At 43.2% G+C, this 22787-nt stretch overlaps 1 protein-coding gene across 1 annotated transcript; it reads left to right on the top strand.

The window, feature by feature from the left end:
* The first annotated feature begins 233 nt into the window (after nucleotides 1-233).
* LOC137323364 (secreted phosphoprotein 24-like) lies at nucleotides 234-21326 on the top strand. Its single transcript, XM_067986851.1, has 6 exons — nucleotides 234-351; nucleotides 479-603; nucleotides 11548-11667; nucleotides 16690-16992; nucleotides 19323-19532; nucleotides 20800-21326. Exons 1-5 carry the CDS (start codon nucleotides 300-302, stop codon nucleotides 19518-19520), a joined length of 798 nt encoding a protein of 265 aa, XP_067842952.1. The 5' UTR covers nucleotides 234-299; the 3' UTR covers nucleotides 19521-19532; nucleotides 20800-21326.
* The last annotated feature ends 1461 nt before the right edge of the window (nucleotides 21327-22787 follow it).

Here is a 22787-nt window from a genome sequence, read left to right as displayed (position 1 = left end):
AATAATTTGCAAGGTTACCAAAATAATTAGCAGCCTGGAATGTATTGATTATGAAACTGGAAATTGACACACATCATTCCTTACAAAACATATTGCAACACCCAATAATACTTTTAGAAGACCAACTGGTAAGATTTTGCAGGAAATGACGGGAGTGATTGTGGTCTGATTACATCATTGTTCCATAATTTGCGCTGCTGTTTTGCATGATCTGAAGTATATAAACATTGAACAGAACCAGACAACAGACAGAGAGAAGAACGAACTAGAAGTGTCCTCCATTAATCCATACAGGCAAAATGAAACTCATGATCTTCATTTTTGCTGCAGTCCAGATCCTCTACTGTTCTGGCAAGTATTGAAGTGTGCTGTCCAATGATTAGAGTATGATTTGTTGTTCTGATGATCAGTTGATGTTAAACCAAATGGCAACTTCAAAAATGTATTGATCCTTAAACCCCATTGCTTTTTGATTCAGGTCAGTCATGTAGCGGTATTACCTTTTCAAGGATTAACATAGTTTTAAATGCTACGATTACAAAGGTGAATGAAGATTCCACAATTAGTAACCTCTTCCGTGTGACCAGGTGTGAAGTAAAACGAGTAAGTACCATCAAATCCAACTGATTGTTTTCTCTTGCCCAGATATAAATGTTATTACTATGAATTTCTTCTGTTGCATTGCATTGTACTTTACTTTGAGAATCAAACCACTGTTGAGATAGAAAATAATAATTTGTCGTCTTTTAGAAGAATCCAATCCACACTGTTTGAAATGGTATAATTAGCTACCTATATCTTACTAAAAATCTTGTGTGTGAATGCATTTTCTGTCAACTAACTACTTCCTGTTGTCACATTTCTTTTTTCATTATTTCATGTCAGCTTCTAAACTTGAAATTATAATTGGATCTCCATATCGAGCTTCCCATTCACCTTCGGGGAAGCTTGATATGGAGATCCAATTATGATGTTTAGAGAGGTAATTTCAAGTTTAAAAGTTGACATAACATTTCCAGTGGCAAAAGGAGAAGTGAGATAAGCACATGAGGGAGAAAGGAATAGAAGGGTATGTTGATACGGTGCGATGAAGTAAGGTGGAGGAGGCTCACCTGGAGCATAAGCACTGGCATAGATATGTTGGGCCAAATGGCCTATTTCTGTGCTCTAAAATCCTATGTAAAAATAACTGCTGCGAGGCTGGAGTTCCATTCCAGGAGGCTGTAGTGACCAGCTCTGGCCACCAGGTACCGCTGTGGAGTAATTCTTAATTTGCTGAAGTCCATCTCCACCATCTTGCTGTTCTGGCCGTCGAAGTGAGTCATTTAGTTTCTCAAATTTGTAACTTTTTATTTATATTTTTATATGTATGTTTCAAACTTCCTCTCAAATGTCCCCATCCATGCTTCTCATTCCTGTGATCAGTCACCCACCCGCCTCTTCCCTGTGGTGCTCAAACTTTGGGTTGAGCCTTACTGCTTCTTGTTTTCCAGTCCGATCTTCCACTTTCCCCTCAGAAATCCTCCATACTGTCAGGTAATTTTCTTCATGTCTCCCGCTGTATGGTGCTATCGCTGCTGCCTCCCTGCTGTGGTGAGAGTTTCCCACCTCACTTGCCCGACATTTGCTGCAACCTCCAATTTGACTCCACTGTTCCTGCTTCATTTCTGTCCAGCCTTGAAATGTGCTTTGCTCCTCAAATCGCTCTTTAATTGTTCCTCCATCATCCTGCCCTTGACTGATATATCTGCCCTTTTCATTTCCTGCTGCCTCTCTCACTATTGGCTGTATTTGCCTGCCTACTTAGATTATAAAAAATTATTTTTGTTTCTACAATGAAAAGTAACATATCATAAAAATTATTTCTCAAAATGGTACTTCTTTGAATTATCTCTGCTGCTGCCCATTGACTGGCTGCTTGTCTTTGTTAATTTACTTATATTAAATTACATAAGTTTAAAATAATTTTAATTGGCTAATTTTTAGGTCCAGCTTAGCTATTACCCTGCTGATTGGAATTTTGTTGAGGTGCTGTGTTGGCTCCATCTCAAATTTCACTTTTATATCAATAAGAATTTTCCATCATGTACTTTTTTCATGGAGAATTGACAGGACTCTTTAAAAGTGAATGAGATTACACATATGAAGAATGTGCCAAATGATGACTATCCTTGTGCAGTGCCACGAGAGATGGACAAGTATATTATTAAAATATTTTATAAGGTGTACACTTCCTGTCCACAAACCTTACTTCTTAAAAATCATAGTATCATTGAAATCATAGAGGGAGGCCATTCGGCCTATTGTGTCTGTGTCGGCTGAGAAAGAGCTATCTAGCCTAATCCCACTTTTCAGCACTTGGTCTGTAGCCCTGTAGGTTACGGAACTTCAAGTGCACATCCAAGCACTTTTTAAATGAGTTGAGGGTTTCTGCCTCTACCACCCTTTCAGGCAGTGAGTTCCAGACCCCCACCACCCTCTGGGTGAAAAAAATTCTCCTCAGCTCCCCTCTAATCCTTCTACCAATTACTTTAGATCTATGCCCCCTGGTCACTGACCCCTCTGCTAAGGGAAATAGGTCCTTCTTATCCACTCTATCTAGTCCCATCATAATTTTATATACCTCAATTAAATCTCCCCTCAGCTCCTTTGTTCCAAAGAAAACAACCCCAGCCTATCCAATTTTTCTCATAGCTAAAATTCTCCAGCCCTGGTATCGTCCTTGTAAATCTCCTCTGTACCTTTTCTGATACAATCACATCTTTCCTGTAATGTGGTGACCAGAATTGAATGCAGTACTCAAGCTGTGACCTAAGCAATGTTTTATACTGTTCTAGCATAACCTTCCTGCTCTTAGATTCTATGCCTCGGCTAATAAAAGAAAGTATCCTGTATGCCTTTTTAACTACCTTATCAACGTGTCCTGCTATCTTCAGGGATCTGTGTACATGCACTCCAAGGTCCCTCACTTCCTCTACATCTCTCAGTATCCTCCCATTTATTGTGTACTCCCTTGCTTTGTTTGCCCTCCCCAAATGCATTACCTCACACTTCTAAGGATTGAATACCATTTGCCACTTTTCTGCCCACTTGACCATTCCCTTGATATCTTCCTACAGTCAACAGCTTTAATCCTCACTATCAACCACACGGCCAATTTTTGTATCATCTGCAGACTTCTTGATCAAGCCCCCCACATTCAAGTCCAAATCATTAATATATAGCACAAAAACAAGGGACCTAGTACTGAGTCTTGAGGTACCCCACTGGAAACAGCTCTCCAGTCGCAAAAACACCTATCAACCATTATCCTTTTCTTTCTGCCACTTAACCAATTTTGGATCCAACTAGCCACTTTCCCTTGGATCGCATGGGCTTTTACTTTTTTGCCCAGTCTGCCATATGGGACCTTGTCAAAAGCCTTGCTAAAATCCATGTAGACTACATCAAATGTGTCACCCTCATCGACCCTCCTTGTTACCTCCTCAAGAAATTCAATCAAGTTAGTCAGACATGACCTTCCCTTAACCAATCCATGCTGACTGTCCTTGATTAACCTGTATTTTATAAATGACAATTTATGCTGTCCCTTAGAATCGATTCCAATAATTTGGCCACCATCGAGGTTGGACTGACTGGCCTATAATTACTCGGTCGGTCTCTTTCTCCCTTTTTAAACAATGGTACAATGTTAGCAGTCCTCCAATCCTTCGGCACCACACCTGTAGCCAGAGAAGATTGGAAAATGGTCAGAGTCTCTGCTATTTCCTCCCTTGTTTCTCTTAACTGCCTGGGGTACATTGCATCCGGGCCTGGTGATTTATCTACTTTCAAAGATGCTAAACCCCTTAATACTTCCTCTCTCACTATGTTCTTGTTCGAATAAATTTTGGTCATGCTTTTATTTTAAAATTTACAATGTTAAAATGGTATATCAACATTTTAGAATGCAATTTTGGTATGGTGTCTGTTGCCTGTCACAGGGTAGTTGCAGGCTTTGTCCACTAGATGCATTGATGCTTGAGTCTCTTGACTTCATCTGGCATCTTATTTTTCTTATATTTTGAATCTACAAATTTTGGGAGTGTGCTGCGGGCACATTTTAACTTTTTGATTTTGTTTAAAACTTTTTATGGCCTGTCCCATTTACCTTCAAACACTCCCCATTTTCCCCCATGAAACGCTGATAGGATTAGACGAAGTAAGGAGGGAGGAGGTTAGTGTCGAGCATAAACACCGGCATGGACCTGTTGGGCCGAATGGCCTGGTTCTGTGCTGTACATTCTATGTAATTCCATGTAATGATGGTCTGCCATCCAGCCGAGACTTGTTTCTTTCTGATTGCCAGCCCCGCATCTACTGCTTTCTCCAAACAGGAATTGCCTCCCTGCTGGGAATTTTTTCCAGACCCACTCCCTTCCTCTTTCTCCCAGGGCCTGCCCTCTGTTTCTCCCTGCATCGTCCACCTTTCCCAAATAATTTGTCTGGCCACGTCCTAGCTGCCAATCATTAAAAATAATTTTAAAGTATTTGTAGCCTGGCTCTGCTTCTGAAGCTTGGTCCATTCCCAGTCTTCAAGCTGTACTCCAGTCCCAGTCATAGCTGCCAACCTGCTCCCAATTGTAAACAATTTTACAACACCAAGTTATAGTCCAGCAATTTTATTTTAAATTCACAAGCTTTCGGAGGCTTCCTCCTTCGTCAGGTAAATGCCACATCATAACCTGCTCCCAGCTGCTGCACAATTAATTTAACAATACTTGCTGCTTTTATTTCATCAATACATTGCGGAGGAGTCATTTTATTTAATTAATAAAATTAATAGGATTCCTGTTGGATTAAACGGCTCTGGTTTTATTCAATCAATAAATTTGTGCACAAATGATCAATTACACGATGAACACCATTACCATCAAATGAACACTGCTTTTATTTTATTCATATAATTTTAGGGGAAGAGCAACTTGACAGGATATCCACTAGCATATTATCAAAACTTTTAAGTCATGCTTTTTAAATCAATATTGAGCATTGAAACTGCCTAAGTTAACATTTAGAATGGAGATCAGTATGTAAACGTTCCAATGTAACCTGCAGCTGCCTGTCATGATTTAGTTGCAGGCTCAGGCCACTAGATTAGCAGTGCTGCTTGTGTTGTCACAGTTGATAATGTCTGCGCGTTTCATCAGGGCAGGGGGAGGGGCCAATGACAAAACTTTCATTCCTTCGGTACGCCCTGGTTGAATTGCCTATTTCCCAAAAGCAATCAATATCTTGAAGAGCAATTACCACTGGGAAATGACATTTCGGGCCCTACTTTTCGGATTGGCAGGTTGTAACTAGTGGGGTGCTGCAAGGATCAGTGCTTGGGCCTCAGCTGTTTACAATATATATCAATGACTTCGATAAGGGGACCAAGTGTAATGTATCCAAGTTTGCAGATGATAGAGAGCTAGCTGGGAAAGTAAGCTGTGAGGAGGACGCAAAGACACTGCAAAGGGACATAGACAGGTTAAGCGAGTGGGTGAGAAGGTGGCAGATGGAGTAAAATGAGAGGAAATTTGAAATTATCCACTTTGGTAGGAAGAATATAAAAGCAGAATATTTTATAAAAGGCGAGGGACTAAGACATGTTGGTATTCAGAGGGATTTGTGTGTCCTTGCACATGAATCACAGAAACTTAACATGTAGGTACAACAAGTGATTAGGAAGGCAATGGTATGTTAACCTTTATTGCAAGAGGTTTGGAGTATAAGAGTAAGGAGTTCTTGCAGCAATTAGACAGGGCTCTGGTGAGACATGGAATACTGTGTACAGCTTTGGTCTCCTTACCCAAGGAAGGATATATTTGCCATGGATGGGGTGCAAGAAACTTCACTAGATTGATTCCTGGAATGAGAGAGTTGTCCGATGAAGAGAGATTGAGTAGAATGGGCCTATATTCTCTGGAGTTTAGAAGAATGAGAGGTGATCTAATTGAAAATTCTAAGAGGGCTTGACATGGTAGATACTGGGAGTCTGTTTCCCCTGGCTGGGGAGTCTAGAACTAGGGATCATTGTCTCAGGATGAGGTGTCGGCCATTTAGCACCGAGATGAGGACATCTTTCTTCACTCAGAGGGTTGTGAATTTGAGGAATTCTCTACCCCAGAGGGCTGTGGATGCTCATTCGATGAGTATATTGAAGACTGAGATTGATAGATTTTTGGACACTAAGGGAATCAAGTGATATGGGGATAGGGTGGGAAAGTGGAGTTGAGGTACAAGATCAGCCATGATCCTACTGAATGGCGGAGCAGGCTCGAGGGACCATATGGTCTACTCATGCACCTATTTCTTATGGTTACAATAGTTGCACAGCAAGTAGGTCTGCAGCATGGAGGCGTACTTTTCTTTGGTTGTACACTCCGAAAAATTGTTGGGATTTCCAGCGGGATATTCATCTTGCCAGTCTCACATCTTTCTGTGTGTTGATGTAGGGGGGTTGGCAGACAGAAGTGGCAAATACGTCATAATCAGTGGTTCCTGCTACTTTATCAATTTATTAATTCAATTGTGCTGTCTCAGCTGTGCTGTGATATTGATCAACGAGTTGGCAGCTGTGAGTCATCGTTCTTGTGGTTCGTGCGAGTTTCTGTGGGTTCAGTTCTCATAGGAACATAGGAACATAGGAACAGGAGTAGGCCATTCAGCCCCTCGTGCCTGCTCCGCCATTCGATAAGGTCATGGCTGATCTGTGATCTAGCTCCATATACCTGCCTTTGACCCATATCCCCTAATACCTTTGGTTGCCAAAAAGCTATCTATCTCAGATTTAAATTTAGCAATTGAGCTAGTATCAATTGCTGTTTGCGGAAGAGAGTTCCAAACTTCTACCACCCTTTGTGTGTAGAAATGTTTTCTAATCTCACTCATGAAAGGTCTGGCTCTAATTTTTAGACTGTGCCCCCTACTCCTAGAATCCCCAACCAGCGGAAATAGTTTCTCTCTATCCACCCTATCTGTTCCCCTTAATATCTTATAAACTTCGATCAGATCACCCCTTAACTTTCTAAACCCTAGAGAATACAACCCCAATTTGTGTAATCTCTCTTCGTAACTTAACCCTTGAAGTCCGGGTATCATTCTAGTAAACCGACGCTGCACTCCCTCCAAGGCCAATATGTCCTTCCGAAGGTGCGGTGCCCAGAACTGCTCATAGTACTCCAGGTGTGGTCTAACCAGGGTTTTGTATAGCTGCAGCATAACTTCTGCCCCCTTGTACTCTAGTCCTCTGGATATAAAGGCCAGCATTCCATTAGCCTTCTTGATTATTTTCTGCACCTGTTCATGACACTTCAATGATCTATGCACCTGAACCCCCAAGTCCCTTTGGACATCCACAGTTTTAAACTTTTTACCATTTAGAAAGTACCCTGTTCTATCCTTTTTTGATCCAAAGTGGATGACCTCACATTTGTCTACATTGAATTCCATTTGCCACAATTTTGCCCATTCACCTAATCTATCAATATCGCTTTGTAATTTTATGTTTTCATCTACACTGCTTACAATGCCACCAATCTTTGTGTCATCGGCAAAATTAGATGTAAGACTTTCTATGCCTTCATCTAAGTCGTTAATAAATATTGTGAATAATTGAGGCCCCAAGACAGATCCCTGCGGGACTTCACTAGTCACATCCTGCCAATGGGAATACTTACCCATTATCCCTACCCTCTGTCGCCTTTCGCTCAGCCAATTTCCTAAGCAAGTCCGTACTTTTCCCTCGATTCCATGGGCTTCTAACTTAGCTAACAGTCTCTTATGTGGGACATTGTCAAATGCCTTCTGGAAGTCCATATAAATAACATCCATTGACATTCCCCTGTCCACTACTTTAGTCACCTCTTCAAAAAATTCAATCAGGTTTGTCAGGCATGACCTACCTTTCACAAATCCGTGCTGGCTCTCCCTGATTAACTGAAAATTCTCGAGGTGTTCAGTCACCCTATCCTTAATTATGGACTCCCGCAATTTCCCCACAACAGATGTTAGGCTAACTGGTCTATAATTCCCCAGTTTCCCTCTCTCTCCTTTCTTAAAAAGCGGAGTGACATGTGCAATTTTCCAATCGAGAGGGACAGTTCCTAAATCTAGAGAACTTTGAAAGATTATAGTTAGGGCATCTGCAATCTGCTCACCTACTTCCTTTAAAACCCTGGGATGGAAACCATCTGGTCCTGGGGATTTGTCACTCTTTAGTGCTATTATTTTCTTCATTACTGTTGCTTTACTTATGTTAATTTTATCGAGTCCCTGTCCCCGATTCAATATTAGTTTTCTTGGGATTTCTGGCATGCTATCCTGTTTTTCTACTGTAAATACTGACGCAAAGTAATTATTCAACATGTCCGCCATTTCCCCATTGTCAACGACAATATCCCCACTTTCAGTTTTTAAGGGGCCAACACTGCTCCTGACCACCCTCTTTTTCCTAATATAACTATAAACGTTCTTTGTATTGGTTTTGATATCCCTTGGAAGTTTCTTTTCATACTCTCTTTTTGTAGCTCTTACTATCTGTTTTGTGACCCTTTGTCGATCTTTGTATCTTTCCCATTCGCCAGGATCTGTACCATTTTTTGCCTTTTTGTATGCCCTTTCCTTATGTCTTATACTGTCCCTTACCTCTTTAGTTGTCCATGGTTGTTTTTTTTGGCAAGTAGAGTTCTTGCCCCTCAGGGGTATAAACCAGTTCTGCATCTCATTAAAAGTTTCTTTAAACATTTCCCACTGATCATCAGTCGTTTTACCCATTAACAGATTTGCCCAGTTTACTGTGGACAGTCTCTGTCTCATCCCATTGAAGTCGGCCTTACCCAAGTCTAGAATCTTAGCAGCTGACTCACTTTTTTCCCTTTCAAACACTACCTTGAACTCGATCATGTTATGATCGCTATTGGATAGATGTTCACGCACAGTTAAGCCGTTAACTAAATCTGGTACATTACTCATTACTAAATCTAGTATGGCTTGCCCCCTTGTTGCCTCCAGGACATACTGCTGTAGAAAATTATCCCGGACACAGTCATGAAATTCGCTACCTTTCTGACAGTTGCTGGTCTGCTTTTCCCAATCTATGTGAAGGTTAAAGTCTCCCATTAAGACCACTATGCCTTTCTTACACGCTTGTCTAATCTCTGTATTTATGCAATCAAGCACTTCAGAACTGCTGCCAGGGGTCCTATACACAACTCCCACTATAGTCTTAGATCCTTTCCTATTTCTCAATTCAACCCATAAGGTCTCTGTTGGCTGCTTACCTCTCGTTATATCCTCCTTTATCATTGAATTGATTTCATTTCTAATCATTAAGGCTACTCCTCCCCCTCTTCCATTTTCCCTATCTCTCCTGTGGACCTTATAACCCGGTATATTTAGTTCCCATTCCTGACCATCCTGCAGCCATGTCTCACTGATAGCTTTCATGTCATCCCCTCCAATTTGAATTTGAACCTGTAGTTCATTTAATTTATTCCTTATACTCCGTGCATTTGTATATAGAACTCTTAGTTGGGCCACACACCCTAGCCTGAGCTTCAGCTTTGATGCTGGGATAATCGCCTTATGCCTTCTAGTTTCCACTCTATCTGTAGTGTCTAAAGTACACTTTCTTTCCGCTGCTCTACGCTTTTCCCTTTCACTTGTTCTTGAACAACTGTTTGTACTATTTGTATTGTAAATTTCCCCTGGGTCTTCCTCTCTCTTGCTGCTCTCAACTTTATTCCCTTCTGACTCCCCGCTAAGGTTCCCATTCCCCTGCCACTCTAGTTTAACCCTTCCCCAACAGCATTAGCAAACACCCCCGCAAGGACATTGGTCCCGGTCCTGCTCGGGTGTAACCCGTCTCTCTTGTACAGGTCCCACCTTCCCCAGAACCGGCCCCAATGTTCCAGGAATCTAAATCCCTCCCTCCTACACCATCCCTGCAGCCACGCATTCATCCTGTCTATTCTCCTGTTCCTATACTCACTAGCACATGGCACTGGTAGTAATCCTGAGATCACTACCTTTGAGGTCCTGCTTTTTAATTTATCTCCTAACTCCTTAAATTCACCTTGCAGGACCTCATCCCTTTTTTTACCTATGTCGTTGGTACCGATATGGACCACGACTACTGGCTGTTCACCCTCCCCCTCCAGAATGCCCTGCAGCCGTTCCGTGACATCCTTGACCCAAGCACCAGGGAGGCAACGTACCATCCTGGAGTCACGTTTACGGCTGCAGAAACGCCTATCTGTTCCCCTTACAATTTAATCCTCTATCACTATAGCCCTGCCACTCTTCTTCCTCCCCTCCTGTGCAGCAGAGCCACCCGTGGTGCCACGAACTTGGCTCTTGCTGCATTCCCCTGATAAGCCATCTCCCCCAACAGTATACAAAGCAGAATATCTGTTTGAGAGGGAGATGGTCCCAGGGGACTCCTGCGCTACCTGCCTGGTCTTTTTACTCTGCCTGGCGGTCACCCATTTCCTTTCTGCCTGCATAATCTTTACCTGCGGTGTGACCACCTCACTGAACGTGCTATTCACGATAGTCTCAGCATCGCGGATGCTCCACAGTGAATCCACCCGCAGCTCCAACTCCGAAATGTGGTTTGCCAGTAGCTGCAGCTGGACACACTTCCTGCACACATGGTCACCAGGGACACTGGTAGTGCAGGAGGAGCATATCACGGGTGCGAACTCTGCTGCCATGATTGCCTTAGATTTACGCTGCGTTCACCTCTCAGACTCTCCTCCCACTCTCGGTCTCTCCTTTTATATTGTCCTCACCTCTTGGACTCTCCTGCCTCACCTGCGACGTCGCACAGTAGTTGTCTCTTGTTGCGGGTCTGCTGCTGCTTTTATCCCCACTCTCAGTCTTCTGCTGCTCAGGTCCGCCGCCGCTCTGCAGAAAAAGTTAGGATAAGCAAGGCAAAGCAGCACCTCCTACCCCCACTTCACCAAACTCCCACACTTACCAAACTCTGAAGTGACCACTCTGTGTTCCGCTGCACTCCGTGTTGTAATAGTATGGTTTGGAAAAACAGTAACACATTCTGTTCTGATTTAAGGTCTCCACTTTATTGTGATATTGTTTGATCATTTTATGGTGATAGCATCTTCTGCCGTCGACTGTTTTACAGTGTATTGTCCACACTGTCCAGCCTTGAATCGCTGTGTGCAGTGCCAGAGGAGATCAATTGGTGTTACCATAAATGTAAACATGTTAATAAATCATTCCCATGAATCTCTCTGCTCACTGCATAATTTAGAGAAATCAAACAACCATCACAATAACTTGGTACAAATTTCTACTACCTGACTATAATACAACAACTTGCACATATATTGTCTTTAACACAGTAAAACGTCCCAAGGTGCATCACAGGAGCATAATAATGTACAGCAAAATAATAATATTTCTGTCTGACAACATATTATTTTTGATATGTATTATCTCAAATGTCCTTCATTAAGTTTCTGTTGCGTGACACAAGTGTAATGTTATTCCTTTGGTCAGGTTAGTGTTGGAGAAGGCATTACCCAGTTGGATTTAGATATTGATGTCCAGGAAACTACGTGTCTCAAAAGTTCCGGACTCGATCCGACACAATGTGCACTGAAACCTTTGCCGAATGCTGTGAGTATTACAAAGTTTGCCATTTGCTTCTCCGCTGTAATTAATCCTTAGATTGGAGGCTTTAGTGTGATGGTAAAATGGCACAATGAGTGACCATGAAATCATGGAATATTTGAAGTTTAGTCCTCTATTGGCTGATATTTCTCACTGGCCCCCACACAGCAGAAACCAATAAATCACCCACCTGCGTCTCAGCATTTTCGGGGTAATTTTGCAAGGCTGTGCTGTCAGCCTGGAGCCTCAGTGAACACAAGAGACAGGGCAATTATACTATAATCTACAACCCTGATTTTAACACAAGTCGACCACACCATCCTCCTCAATGCCTCTTCTCTGTCGTGTAGCTGAATGGGACTGGCCTCGATTAGTTCCTCTCTTACCTATCCAATAGTAGCCAGAGCATCTCCAGCAATGGTTTCTGTTCCCACTTCCGCACAGTTACCTCTGGAATCTCCCAAGGACCTATCCTTGGTCACCTCCTCTTCCTCATCTACATGCTGCCGTCGACGACATCGTCCGATGACATGCGTCAAGTTCCACATGTACGCTGACAATACTAAGCTCTACCTCTCCACCACCTCTCTCGAACCTTCCACTGCCTCTGTGTTGTCAGACTGCTTGTCCAACATCCAGTCCTGGATGAGCCGCAATTTCCTCCAGTTAAACATTGTGACAATTGAAGCAATTTGTCTTCGCCCCCCTCCCCCATGTAACGTTGGGACCGATTCCATTCCCCTTCCCAGCCAATGATTCAGGCTGTACCAGACTGTTTGCAATGACGGGGTCCTATTTGAACCTGAGCTGAACTTCAGCTCATTTAAAAACTCTGCTGCCGATATCCTATTTCGCATTAAGTTCCACTCACCCATCAGCTTGCCGACCTGCATTGGCTCCCAATCCCCCAACGCCTCCAATTTAAAAATCATGGTCTCACCCCTCCCTATCTCTGTAACCTTTTCCAGTCCTTCAACCTTCTGAGAACTCTATGTTCCTCCAACTCATGCCTCTTATACATCACCCACTCCCTTAGAATTAGTAAGTTTCTCTTTCACTGTGGTAGATGTTGGCTGACACCTATATGTATATAAACGTGTTCTACAGATAGTCAGATATACACACTGGAGGTGGAACTCTATGTTGTGCACTCGATGTCTCTCGGCCTTAGTCTTTCTTTCCAATGACATTGGTTGGTTCTTTCTTTCTCCCTCTCTAATAATGGTCTTTCTGCCTCCCTCTGCAGTGACTATTCCAGAACTCTGCCAACTGAATCTTCATCCTGTAATGAATCCCACTTATCTATCACTCCTGTTCTTGTTGACCTTCACTGGCTCCCTGACCCCCAGTGCAATGATTTGCAATGACTTGGAGGAAGCTCTGAGGGTAGCAAGGGCACAGAATGTACTCTGGGTGGGGCCTTCAATGTCCATCACCAAGAGTGGCTCGGTAGCACCACTACTGACCGAGGTGGCCGAGTCCTGAAGTACATAGCTGCCAGATTGGGCCTGCAGCAGGAGCTGAGCGAACCAACACGAGGGAAAAACCCACTTGACCTCGTCCTTACTAACTACCTGTCGCAGATGCCTCTGTCCATGACAGTATTGGTAGGAGTGACCACCGCACAATCCTCGTAGAGACGAAGTCCCGTCTTTGCATTGAGGACACCATCCAACGTGTTGTGTGCCACTACCACCGTGCTAAATGGATAGATTCAGAACAGATCGAGTGCTCAAAACTGGTCATCCATGAGGCACTGTGGGCCATCAGCAGCAGCAGAATTGTATTCCAGCACAATCTGTAACCTCATGGCCCGGCATATTCCTCAACCTGCCATAACCAACAAACCAGGGGATCAACCCTAGTTCAATGAGGTGTGTAGAAGAGCATGCCAGGAGCAGAACCAGGTGCACCTAAAAATGAGATGCCAACCTGGTGAAGCTACAACTCAGGACCACATGCATGATAAACAGTGGAAACAACATGCTATAGACAGAGCTAAGGGATTCCACAACCTACGGATCAGATAAAAGCTCGGCAGTCCTGCCACATGCAGTCGTGAATGGTGGTGGACAATTAAACAACTAACGGGAGTAGGAGGTTCTGTAAACACCCCCATCCTCAATGAAGGCAGAGTCCAGCGCGTGAGTGCAAAAGACAAGGCTGAAGCGTTTGCAACCATCACCAGCCAGAAGTGCCGAGTGGATGATCCATCTCAGCCTCCTCCCGATATCCCCACCATCACAGAAGCCAGTCTTCAGCCAATTCGATTCACTCCACGTGATATCAAGAAACGGCTGAGTGCACTGGATACAGCAAAGGCTATGGGCCCCGACAACTTCTCGGCTGTAATGCTGAAGACTTGTGCCCCAGAACTAGCCACGCCTCTAGACAAACTGTTCCATTACAGCTACAACACTGGCATCTACCCGACAATGTGGAAAATTGCCCAGGTATGTCCTATCCACAAAAAGCAGGACAAATCCAATCCGGCCAATTACTGCCACATCTACTCTCAATCATCATCAAAGTGATGGAAGTTGTCGTCGACAGTGCTATCAAGCGGCACTTACTCACCAACCACCTGGGTATTCTGCGGTGAGTAACTCACCTGCTGACTCCCCAAAGCCTTTCCACCATCTACAAGGCACAAGTCAGGAGTGTGATGGAATGATCGCCACTTGCCTGGATGAGTGCAGCTCCAACAACACTCAAGAAGCTCAACACCATCCAGGACAAAGCAGCCCGCTTGATTGGCACCCCATCCACCACCCTAAACATTCACTCCCTTCACCACCGGCGCACAGTGGCTGCAGTGTGTACCATCCACAGGATGCACTGCAGCAACTCGCCAAGGCTTCTTCGACAGCACCTCCCAAACCCGCAACCTCTACCACCTCGAAGGACAAGGGCAGCAGGCACATGGGAATAACACCACCTGCACGTTCCCCTCCAAGTCACACACCATCCCGGCTTGGAAATATATCGCCGTTCCTTCATTGTCGCTGGATCAAAATCCTGGAACTCCCTACCTAACAGCACTGTGGGAGAACCTTCACCACACGGACTGCAGCAGTTCAAGAAGGCAGCTCATCACCACCTTCTCAAGGGCAATTAGGGATGGGCAATAAATGCCGGCCTCGCCAGCGACGCCCACATCCCATGAACGAATTTTTAAAAAAAAATTCAAAATCCTCCTCCTTGTTACCAATTCCTCCATCGTCTCACTCCACATTACGTCAGTCAGCATGAACTTACATTCTTGAAATTTCCTGCCAAATCTTTCTGCCTTGCGACCCTCTCATCTTCAAAAGCCTCCTTAAAAAGCTACTACTTCAACCACACCTTTGGTTACCTCACCAAACTCGTGCTCCCCTTTTCTTGCAAATTACCTGGCGTCTGTCTCCTTTTCTCAACAAAAACAACAACAACTTGCATTGAAATAGCGCCATTAATGTAGTAAAACATCCGAAGGCACTCCACAGGAGCGATTAGCAAACAAAATTTGACACTGAGCCACATAAGAAGATATTAGGACAGGTGAAAAGTTTCCAGTGCACAGTGACTTATAGTTACTTGCATACTTACAGCTTTAAAGTTTTAAAACGTGCCAAGGTGCTGCAACAGGCTGTGTCAGAGACTATCAGAACAGGAGCGGGGAGAAGATTTAGGTAACCAAAGGTGTGGTTGGGGAGTGGCCTAGACTGCACAGACTCCGATCAGTTCCTACCTAAAATGGATTCGGGCTCCTATTTACCTCATAGGACCCTGATTTCCATATTAAGGGGGGCCTAAGACCTGAAATAGACAGGGGCTTTGGGGACAGGCCCGTTTCAAAATGGAGCCAGCCGCATCAGCGGTGTTAACCTGGTGGTAAGGCTACTGACCCCATTTTGAGGTCGTTAATGGCAGACGAAGGCACACAAAATCGACCACAAGGATTTGAAATGAATGGACTGAGGTTTGAGGAAGCAGGACAGGAATGACAGATGAACAACAATTCGTACAGGACAGGACGTGAGCAACGGAAATTTGGATAAGATGGAGTTTGCATAGGATTGCGCTTGAGGTGCCAGTAGCAGAGGCATTGAAGAAATGTAGCCTGGAGGTGATAAAGGCATGGGTGGAGATGAGATTGGAAAAGAGGTGAGCAATATTACAGGAGTGGAACGAATGTGGAGTTTGAAGTTCAGCTCAGAGTAAAACAGGAAATTGAGGCTTTGCACCATCAGAATCAGCCTGAGCAAGAAACTAAGAAAGGGATTTAAGGAGAACAGTTTGTGGCAAGCACCAAACAAGTTGGTTGCTGTCTTCAAATCTTAACCTTCAACCTCATGCAACGTGTTTCGAACAAATGCTTGACAAGAGGGCTGTACTCCAGAAAGGGGGTTGTTTATTGCTTTGCTTGTTTGGTTGCCATCCTTTATCTCGTCTGTAGTCTTATTCTTTGCTCTGATGAAGGGAATTGTTGATGCTATAAATAGCTTAAAGAATACACAGGAAGGTTTGGATATTTAACTCGAATTCCCTATAGTAGTCATAGATCTCGTATCACTTTTGAAGCTTCAGCAATGCTGCACATCAGAATGCAACAGCATTCCTGATGCCTGGTGTTGTTTAGGTATTAAGGATGGGAAAGATGTCAGATGACATAGTCCCATCTGTAATCTACAATTTGTCTTTGGGTAGGCCTGCCGTCCCTTCCCACAGAGTATCCCAGATGTGGCAGTGGAGCTCAGGGATCTGAAAAAGAATAACACAGAGTCGATCCCCCTCACTGAGCAGCTTGTAAAGTCTCCCTCACTGCAGAACTATCACAATATCACATTAATGTGCAATGTAACATTTACCCTGACGATAAAACAATGACCTGTGTTAATAAAACTCCTGGATGTTAACAGTATCCTGGCACTCATACCTGTGACCATTAGTTCAATTTTCCATTGTTGATGCCCACTCACTATTTCAAAATTCACTCTGTTTAGGAACACTAGTAATGAATTACCAAACAACTCTCTATATCTGTAGGTAACTGCTACTTGCATGAGCCAGGTGAGGATTGAAGGTGATGCGATCCTGAGTGTTCAACAACAATGCATGAACACAAATTTTGCAACAACCACAGTGCCTGCAACCAGTGAAAGAACAACATCAACTCCAGCACCAACATCAACTCCAGCACCAACATCAATTCCAGTACCAACAACAACTCCAGCACCAACAACAACCACGACCACCACCACCACGACCACAACAACAACAACAGCGTCAACTCAACCCCCAACATCATCATCGGAGAGTAGTGAATCATCAGAGGAATGCCGTAGAAAGGTAAATCACAGATTTTTTTTGTTAAATTTAGTTTTTTTTTATTTGTTCATGGGATGTGGGCATCGCCGGTGAGGCCAGAATTTATTGCCCATCCCGAATTGCCGTTGAGAAGGTGGTGGTGAGCCGCCTTCTTGAACTGCTGCAGTCCGTGTGGTGAAGGTTCTCCCACAGTGCTGTTAGGAAGGGAGTTCCAGGATTTTGACCCAGCGATGATGAAGGAACGGTGATATATTTCCAAGTCGGGATGGTGTGTGACTTGGAGAGGAAGGTGCAGGTGATGGTGTTCCCATGTGCCTGCTGCCCTTGTCCTTCTAGGTGGTAGAGGTCGCGGGTTTGGGAGGTGCTTTCGAAGAAGCCTTGGCGAGTTGCTGCAGTGCATCCTGTGGATGGTACACACTGCAGCCACAGTGCGCCGGTGGTGAAGGGAGTGAATGTTTAGAGTGGTGGATGGGGTGCCAATCAAGCGGGCTGCTTTGTCCTGGATGGTATTGAGCTTCTTGAGTGTTGTTGGAGCTGCACTCATCCAGGCAAGTGGAGAGTATTCCATCACACTCCTGACTTGTGCCTTGTGGATGGTGGAAAGGCTTTGGGGAGTCAGGAGGTGAGTCACTTGCCGCAGAATACCCAGCCTCTGACCTGCTCTTGTAGCCACGGTATTTATTTGGCTGGTCCAGTTAAGTTTCTGGTCAACGGTGACCCCCAGGATGTTGATGGTGGGGGATTCAGCAATGGTAATGCCATTAAATGTCAAGGGGAGGTAGTTAGAGTCTCTCTTGTTGGAGATGGTCATTGCCTGCCAGTTGTCTGTCACAAATGTTACTTGCCACTTATCAGCCCAAGCCTCAATGAAATAATGACCTGCAATTTCCTGAAACAACAGAGTAAGTACGGCGTAATGCTGATTTTCAGCGCAAAAGATCGTGCAAGTCACTTACACCCTTTCCTTAGGCTATGCCCAAATTTCCTTGATCTTTTGCGATGATTCTGTGATACCTCTGCTGAAACCCTCCACTGCACATTAATATAGTTCTGCCTCCATAAAAAATGAAGCTCATGCAAATTTCCTGAATTTACACCAGTTCTGAACAGACTGTAAATTCAAACCTATAATTTGAAGCACAACAGGGCCCAAACTTATATTTTGGTGCTTTATGGTAACTTTATAAGTGATTTTTACAAAATTCTCTTCAGTGGGACCTACAATGAATTTGCTTTATCTGAGAATCCATTTTTATGGCATCAGAATGATTTGCATTAAGAATTGAAAAACTTCCATGATTGCATTTTCTTAAACGTGCTGTGCCGAACATGCACAAAAGATAGTTTGATGGCTTCAAACTTTAATTTTCATACATAAAGAGGGACTTAAAAAGGAATATGGTGTAAGTTCAGCACTTTCGTGGGGTCCTGACTGATTATACTGATTTCCCTTTATTTGATGCTGGTTTTTACATTCTGCTGTATGCTAATGTGATTCCCAGAGAGAATTCTTACGTAACTCTCCGACAGGAAGATTGGCGTAAATTTTGGCTTAACTTGCCGGTTACATCGTTTCAGGAAATTCTGGCCCATATCAATAGGAAATCACACCCTGAGGAAACATTGGATGGAAATATCTAAGTTCCCTTGTCACTGCTACGGCCTAACATGCAGTAGGTGGCTTGCCAGAAAATTATTGGTGAACTGCCTGTGATATTCCTCCCACTAATGTCAATTGACAGATTATCTTCTCAAACCAAATGACTGTGATTGGTTAACCCCCAATGCACACTAATTCTTTTAGCCAATGGAGTGGCTAACTTGCTCGTGACAAGGTCCCACAAATAGAAAATGAGATAAATGAGCAATGAATCTGCTTTGGTGGTGCTGGTTGAGGGAGCAGATGTTGGCCAAGAGAGCTCCCTGCTCTTCTTCGGATAATGCTCCGGGATCTTGTATGTCCATCTACATGAGCAGACACGGTCTCAGTTTTACATCTCATCCAAAGAATGGCATTACCAACAATACAGCACTCCCTCAGCACTGCACTGAAATGTTAGGCTAGATTATATGCTCATCTCTTGCAACGGGGATTGATCCCATGATCATTTGGCTCAGAGGAAGGAACTCTATTACTGAACCAGGCTGACATACTTCTAACTGATGCAGATTTAAACCTGTCCATGGAGAGACACTGAAGTGAAGTCTAAAAATGGATGCTTGACAGGTCTGACTGCAAGTTAGTATCGAGGCGAATTGTTCAGACATTTAATCTGTTCTAGAAAACTCTCTATATAAAATAACCTTTGTTTTCCCTTGACTGAAGCTATAAATGATACATTTTAATTTAGAAACATGGCAAAAAAAGAAGAAATAAGCATTGCAGAAAAAGACGTCGTTGGTGGGAACCTCGTTGGCGGAGACGTGGTAGATGGGGACATAATAGGTGGGGACGTGGTAGGTGGAGACGTTATCGGTGGGGACGTGATAGGAACAGAAGAACATCCCACCGAAGATCAGAAGGAAGAAGGAACGACTGGAGAGAGTAAAATACAGATTTAGTAAGTACCACTAGAGATTATTTGTCACTTTTTGAAGAGTAAGTTGTGCTTATTTTTGTCCCTTTTCTGTGGTCACAGAATTCCATAAAATTACAACTTGTAAATAGGCCGTTCGGCCCAAGTGGTCTGTGTTGGTATTTATCCTACATGTGAGCAGTACTCCTAATCCCATATGCCTGCCCAGTTCCCATATCCCTTTATGCCCCTTGTCTTCAGCCACCAATCTAACCTACTAACCTAACCATAAATATTGATATGGTCCATTGTGATGGTTTTGTTTTAAGTAATATTATGGATTTATTTTTTTCTGTTCTATATATTATCTTCTATATCTTATTTTCTATATATGGTCACCTCTCAGATGCCTCCTATCAAGGTTGAATAGTTCTCCAGTCATTCCTCATCACTCAATTCTCTGACACCAGGGATCAGACTCTTTTTCTGAACTGCCTTCATGATTTGAATGTCTTCCTTGTGTCTCAGAGATCAGAACTGGATGCAGTACTCAAAGTGTGGTCTGACCAGAGCACAGTTCGACTTAAGCATGACTTTGTCTGCCTTGTACTCTTCTGTTTCGGCTATATAGTTCAGCATTCTATTTTTTCTTTGATTGTTCCCCTGCAATGATTGAACGTGTTCCAGAATCTCCTTTACCTGTAGCTTTGGACACACATTTGGTATCACTAGCAAATTTTACATTATTTTGAAATTTTTTATAATGACAGCGAAGAACCGAATACAAGACCTGTGGAATCCATTAGTCAATAACCCCAAGAGAGCTTTTTCAACTTATAGAAAGACTGTACTGTCCAGGGTATAGGTTGTAAGAATCATTGAGTGTTGTGTTCCTCGCATTTACCATTATTAGAGGACTTGATAAATCTTTGTGTGTGAGGATGAAACCAATAGTCCCAATTTCTTTTAAACTCCCCTTCACTCACGTAGCTGTGTGTGAACAGAGTTATAAACGTTCCATGTATCTGTACTTTGTTATTGGTCACAGCAAGTGGACACTTCAAGAATTAAACGATTAACCCAAAGGTGGCACCATAAATATCCCGTGGGAAACGCACGTCCTTTCCGATATCAGCCCCGTTCTACACATGCTCCAAGTCAAACAGTCACTTTCATTCCACTGAGGAGAGATTTTCGGCTCATTCACTAACTAAATAATGTTCACCAAAAAACTCTTAGAAAAGTGGTTACTAATATTCAGCGGAAAATATTGGAACGTGTTACTGAATTAGTTTTGTTGATTAAATTACAGATGTTATAAGAAAACTGAAGATCGGACGGAAATATCGGGGCAAAGGAAGGTGGTAAACATGAGGAAAATACCACATGGCTTAAACTGTTTAATTTTAAAGCATTATGTTTCACAATTAAATATAAGAAAGTAGTTTATTGTTTAATCATTAGTATTTCATACTATAGCTTATTATACTAGTGTTCGTGATGTTATCACTGCTCAGCAATACGCCAACTAACTAAATCATGTGATACATTCCATATCAGACCTCAAAGTGAACCGGGATAATAAACAGAACATTGCTGTCTAATTACTGTATCACTGGGGCTCTTTCAGCTCTGGGAAACAATATGAGAAATAACTCACACCCAGGACATTAACCAACTGGGAGATTTCACATCCACAACGGAACTCCCACAATACACATCAGATTAATAAAATAAAATGGAATGCCTTCCTTCATGTGCTGTCAGTTAAATCAGTGGTGAGTTATCACAAAGTCCAGCTCTCAATCTGCTCCATGTTCATGAGAAGTTTCATTGGTTCAGTGAGAGCCGAGGATGAGGATAATTTCTGCAACGTGAAACTGATTAGAACCTTTCTCACCAATGCCCACAGACATTGTACCTCCCACTGAGAGCTCACACAGCAGCTAAAGAACCTAGAGTTCCAATCTGTCAAGTAAATGACTAGGCCACCAGAGGGAAGTGTAAAAGTCAGGGGGTCAGAAGTTATTACTAAGTTAAGTCTGGAGCCACAGTTGTAGCTGAAGTGCTCAGTACCAGTTCTGGTGTAACTGGTAATTGTACTGTCAGCCATGCATCGAGTTTCACTCAATGATTCATACTGAATGTAATCGTTGATGGAAGAAAGCAGTGAACCTGGACGAAGCTAAAATTCATATTACTTCCTTTGGCAGAATTTTTTTCAACAGACCTGCAAAAGTGGGTGTTTGTTCTTTTTGTGTTCTCCCTGGATAGAAATTTTGGCCATTCTTCCCCTTACTCCTTCCCTGCTCTTGGGTTGCCCAGTATAACTACTCATTATCCAGCTACCACCCCCTTAGGAGTGGATTTCTACCAGACAATCCCATGTTGTGTATGCAAGAAAGCAGTTTCTCACACCATCTCATGTATGAATGCCTATTGGAAGCATCTGAAATGAAATGATAAACTCCCTATTGTCCCAGATTGTTATGCAAAGCAGTTTGAAGAGCAGATTCATTATTACACAAATACCCTCATTTCTATATGGCTCAGCCTTTCCCTGTGTCAAAAATTCCTTTGGGAATTCCTATGGCATTACTAAAGCTGGATGAGAAAGTGAAGGAAGAAATGGATGAAGGCAAGTTATAGCAAAGAAGGCTCATGCTCCAATCGTTGACATTTACTGAAGTGAGTAATCTGAGCCCTTCACCTACAGTCCTGGCCTATTGTTTATAATACAGTGGCACAATCAACACATGCCCTCCATTAACATCTGCTGTACCTCAACTACCATGCATACCCACTAATCTGTCTGCTACTATTTTAATACAACTCATGAAATGAACAGTTGAGCTTACACTCGAACAAATTTCTACCATTTAATTTCTGCACAAGTGAATTAAATATGTGGCATCAATGTTTCACACCGTGGTATTTCTCCTTGACAGTCAATGGTGTGAGTCTTTTTGAAACAAATCAGCTGGTCTTTCTAAGAGTTCCCGAGGTGGTGCGAGTAAGTGCGGTGAAAGGTTGCTGATCCTCATGGAGACTTTGGGCGATGGATGTAGCATTGCAGCTCCCTTGGTACTGGGTTATAAGATGACCCTGTAACCACAGGTAGAGTTTCTGACTGGCTGCTCCTGCTGGCTTACTGGCACTTCCTTAATCCTTTGAGGTGACTAGCTAACTTGGTCAGATTTGGCATCACCAATAGAGTGCTGCTTTATCGTTATAATTAATAACCAGGAAATAGGGGGCCCCGAATGGGTGCACTGACATCTGCCCTGATTGCCTGATCGG

The sequence above is a fragment of the Heptranchias perlo genome, chromosome 7 (genome assembly GCF_035084215.1).
Source record: "Heptranchias perlo isolate sHepPer1 chromosome 7, sHepPer1.hap1, whole genome shotgun sequence".
NCBI classification, from domain to species: Eukaryota; Metazoa; Chordata; class Chondrichthyes; order Hexanchiformes; family Hexanchidae; genus Heptranchias; species Heptranchias perlo.
This window is presented reverse-complemented; position numbering and strand designations above follow the sequence as displayed.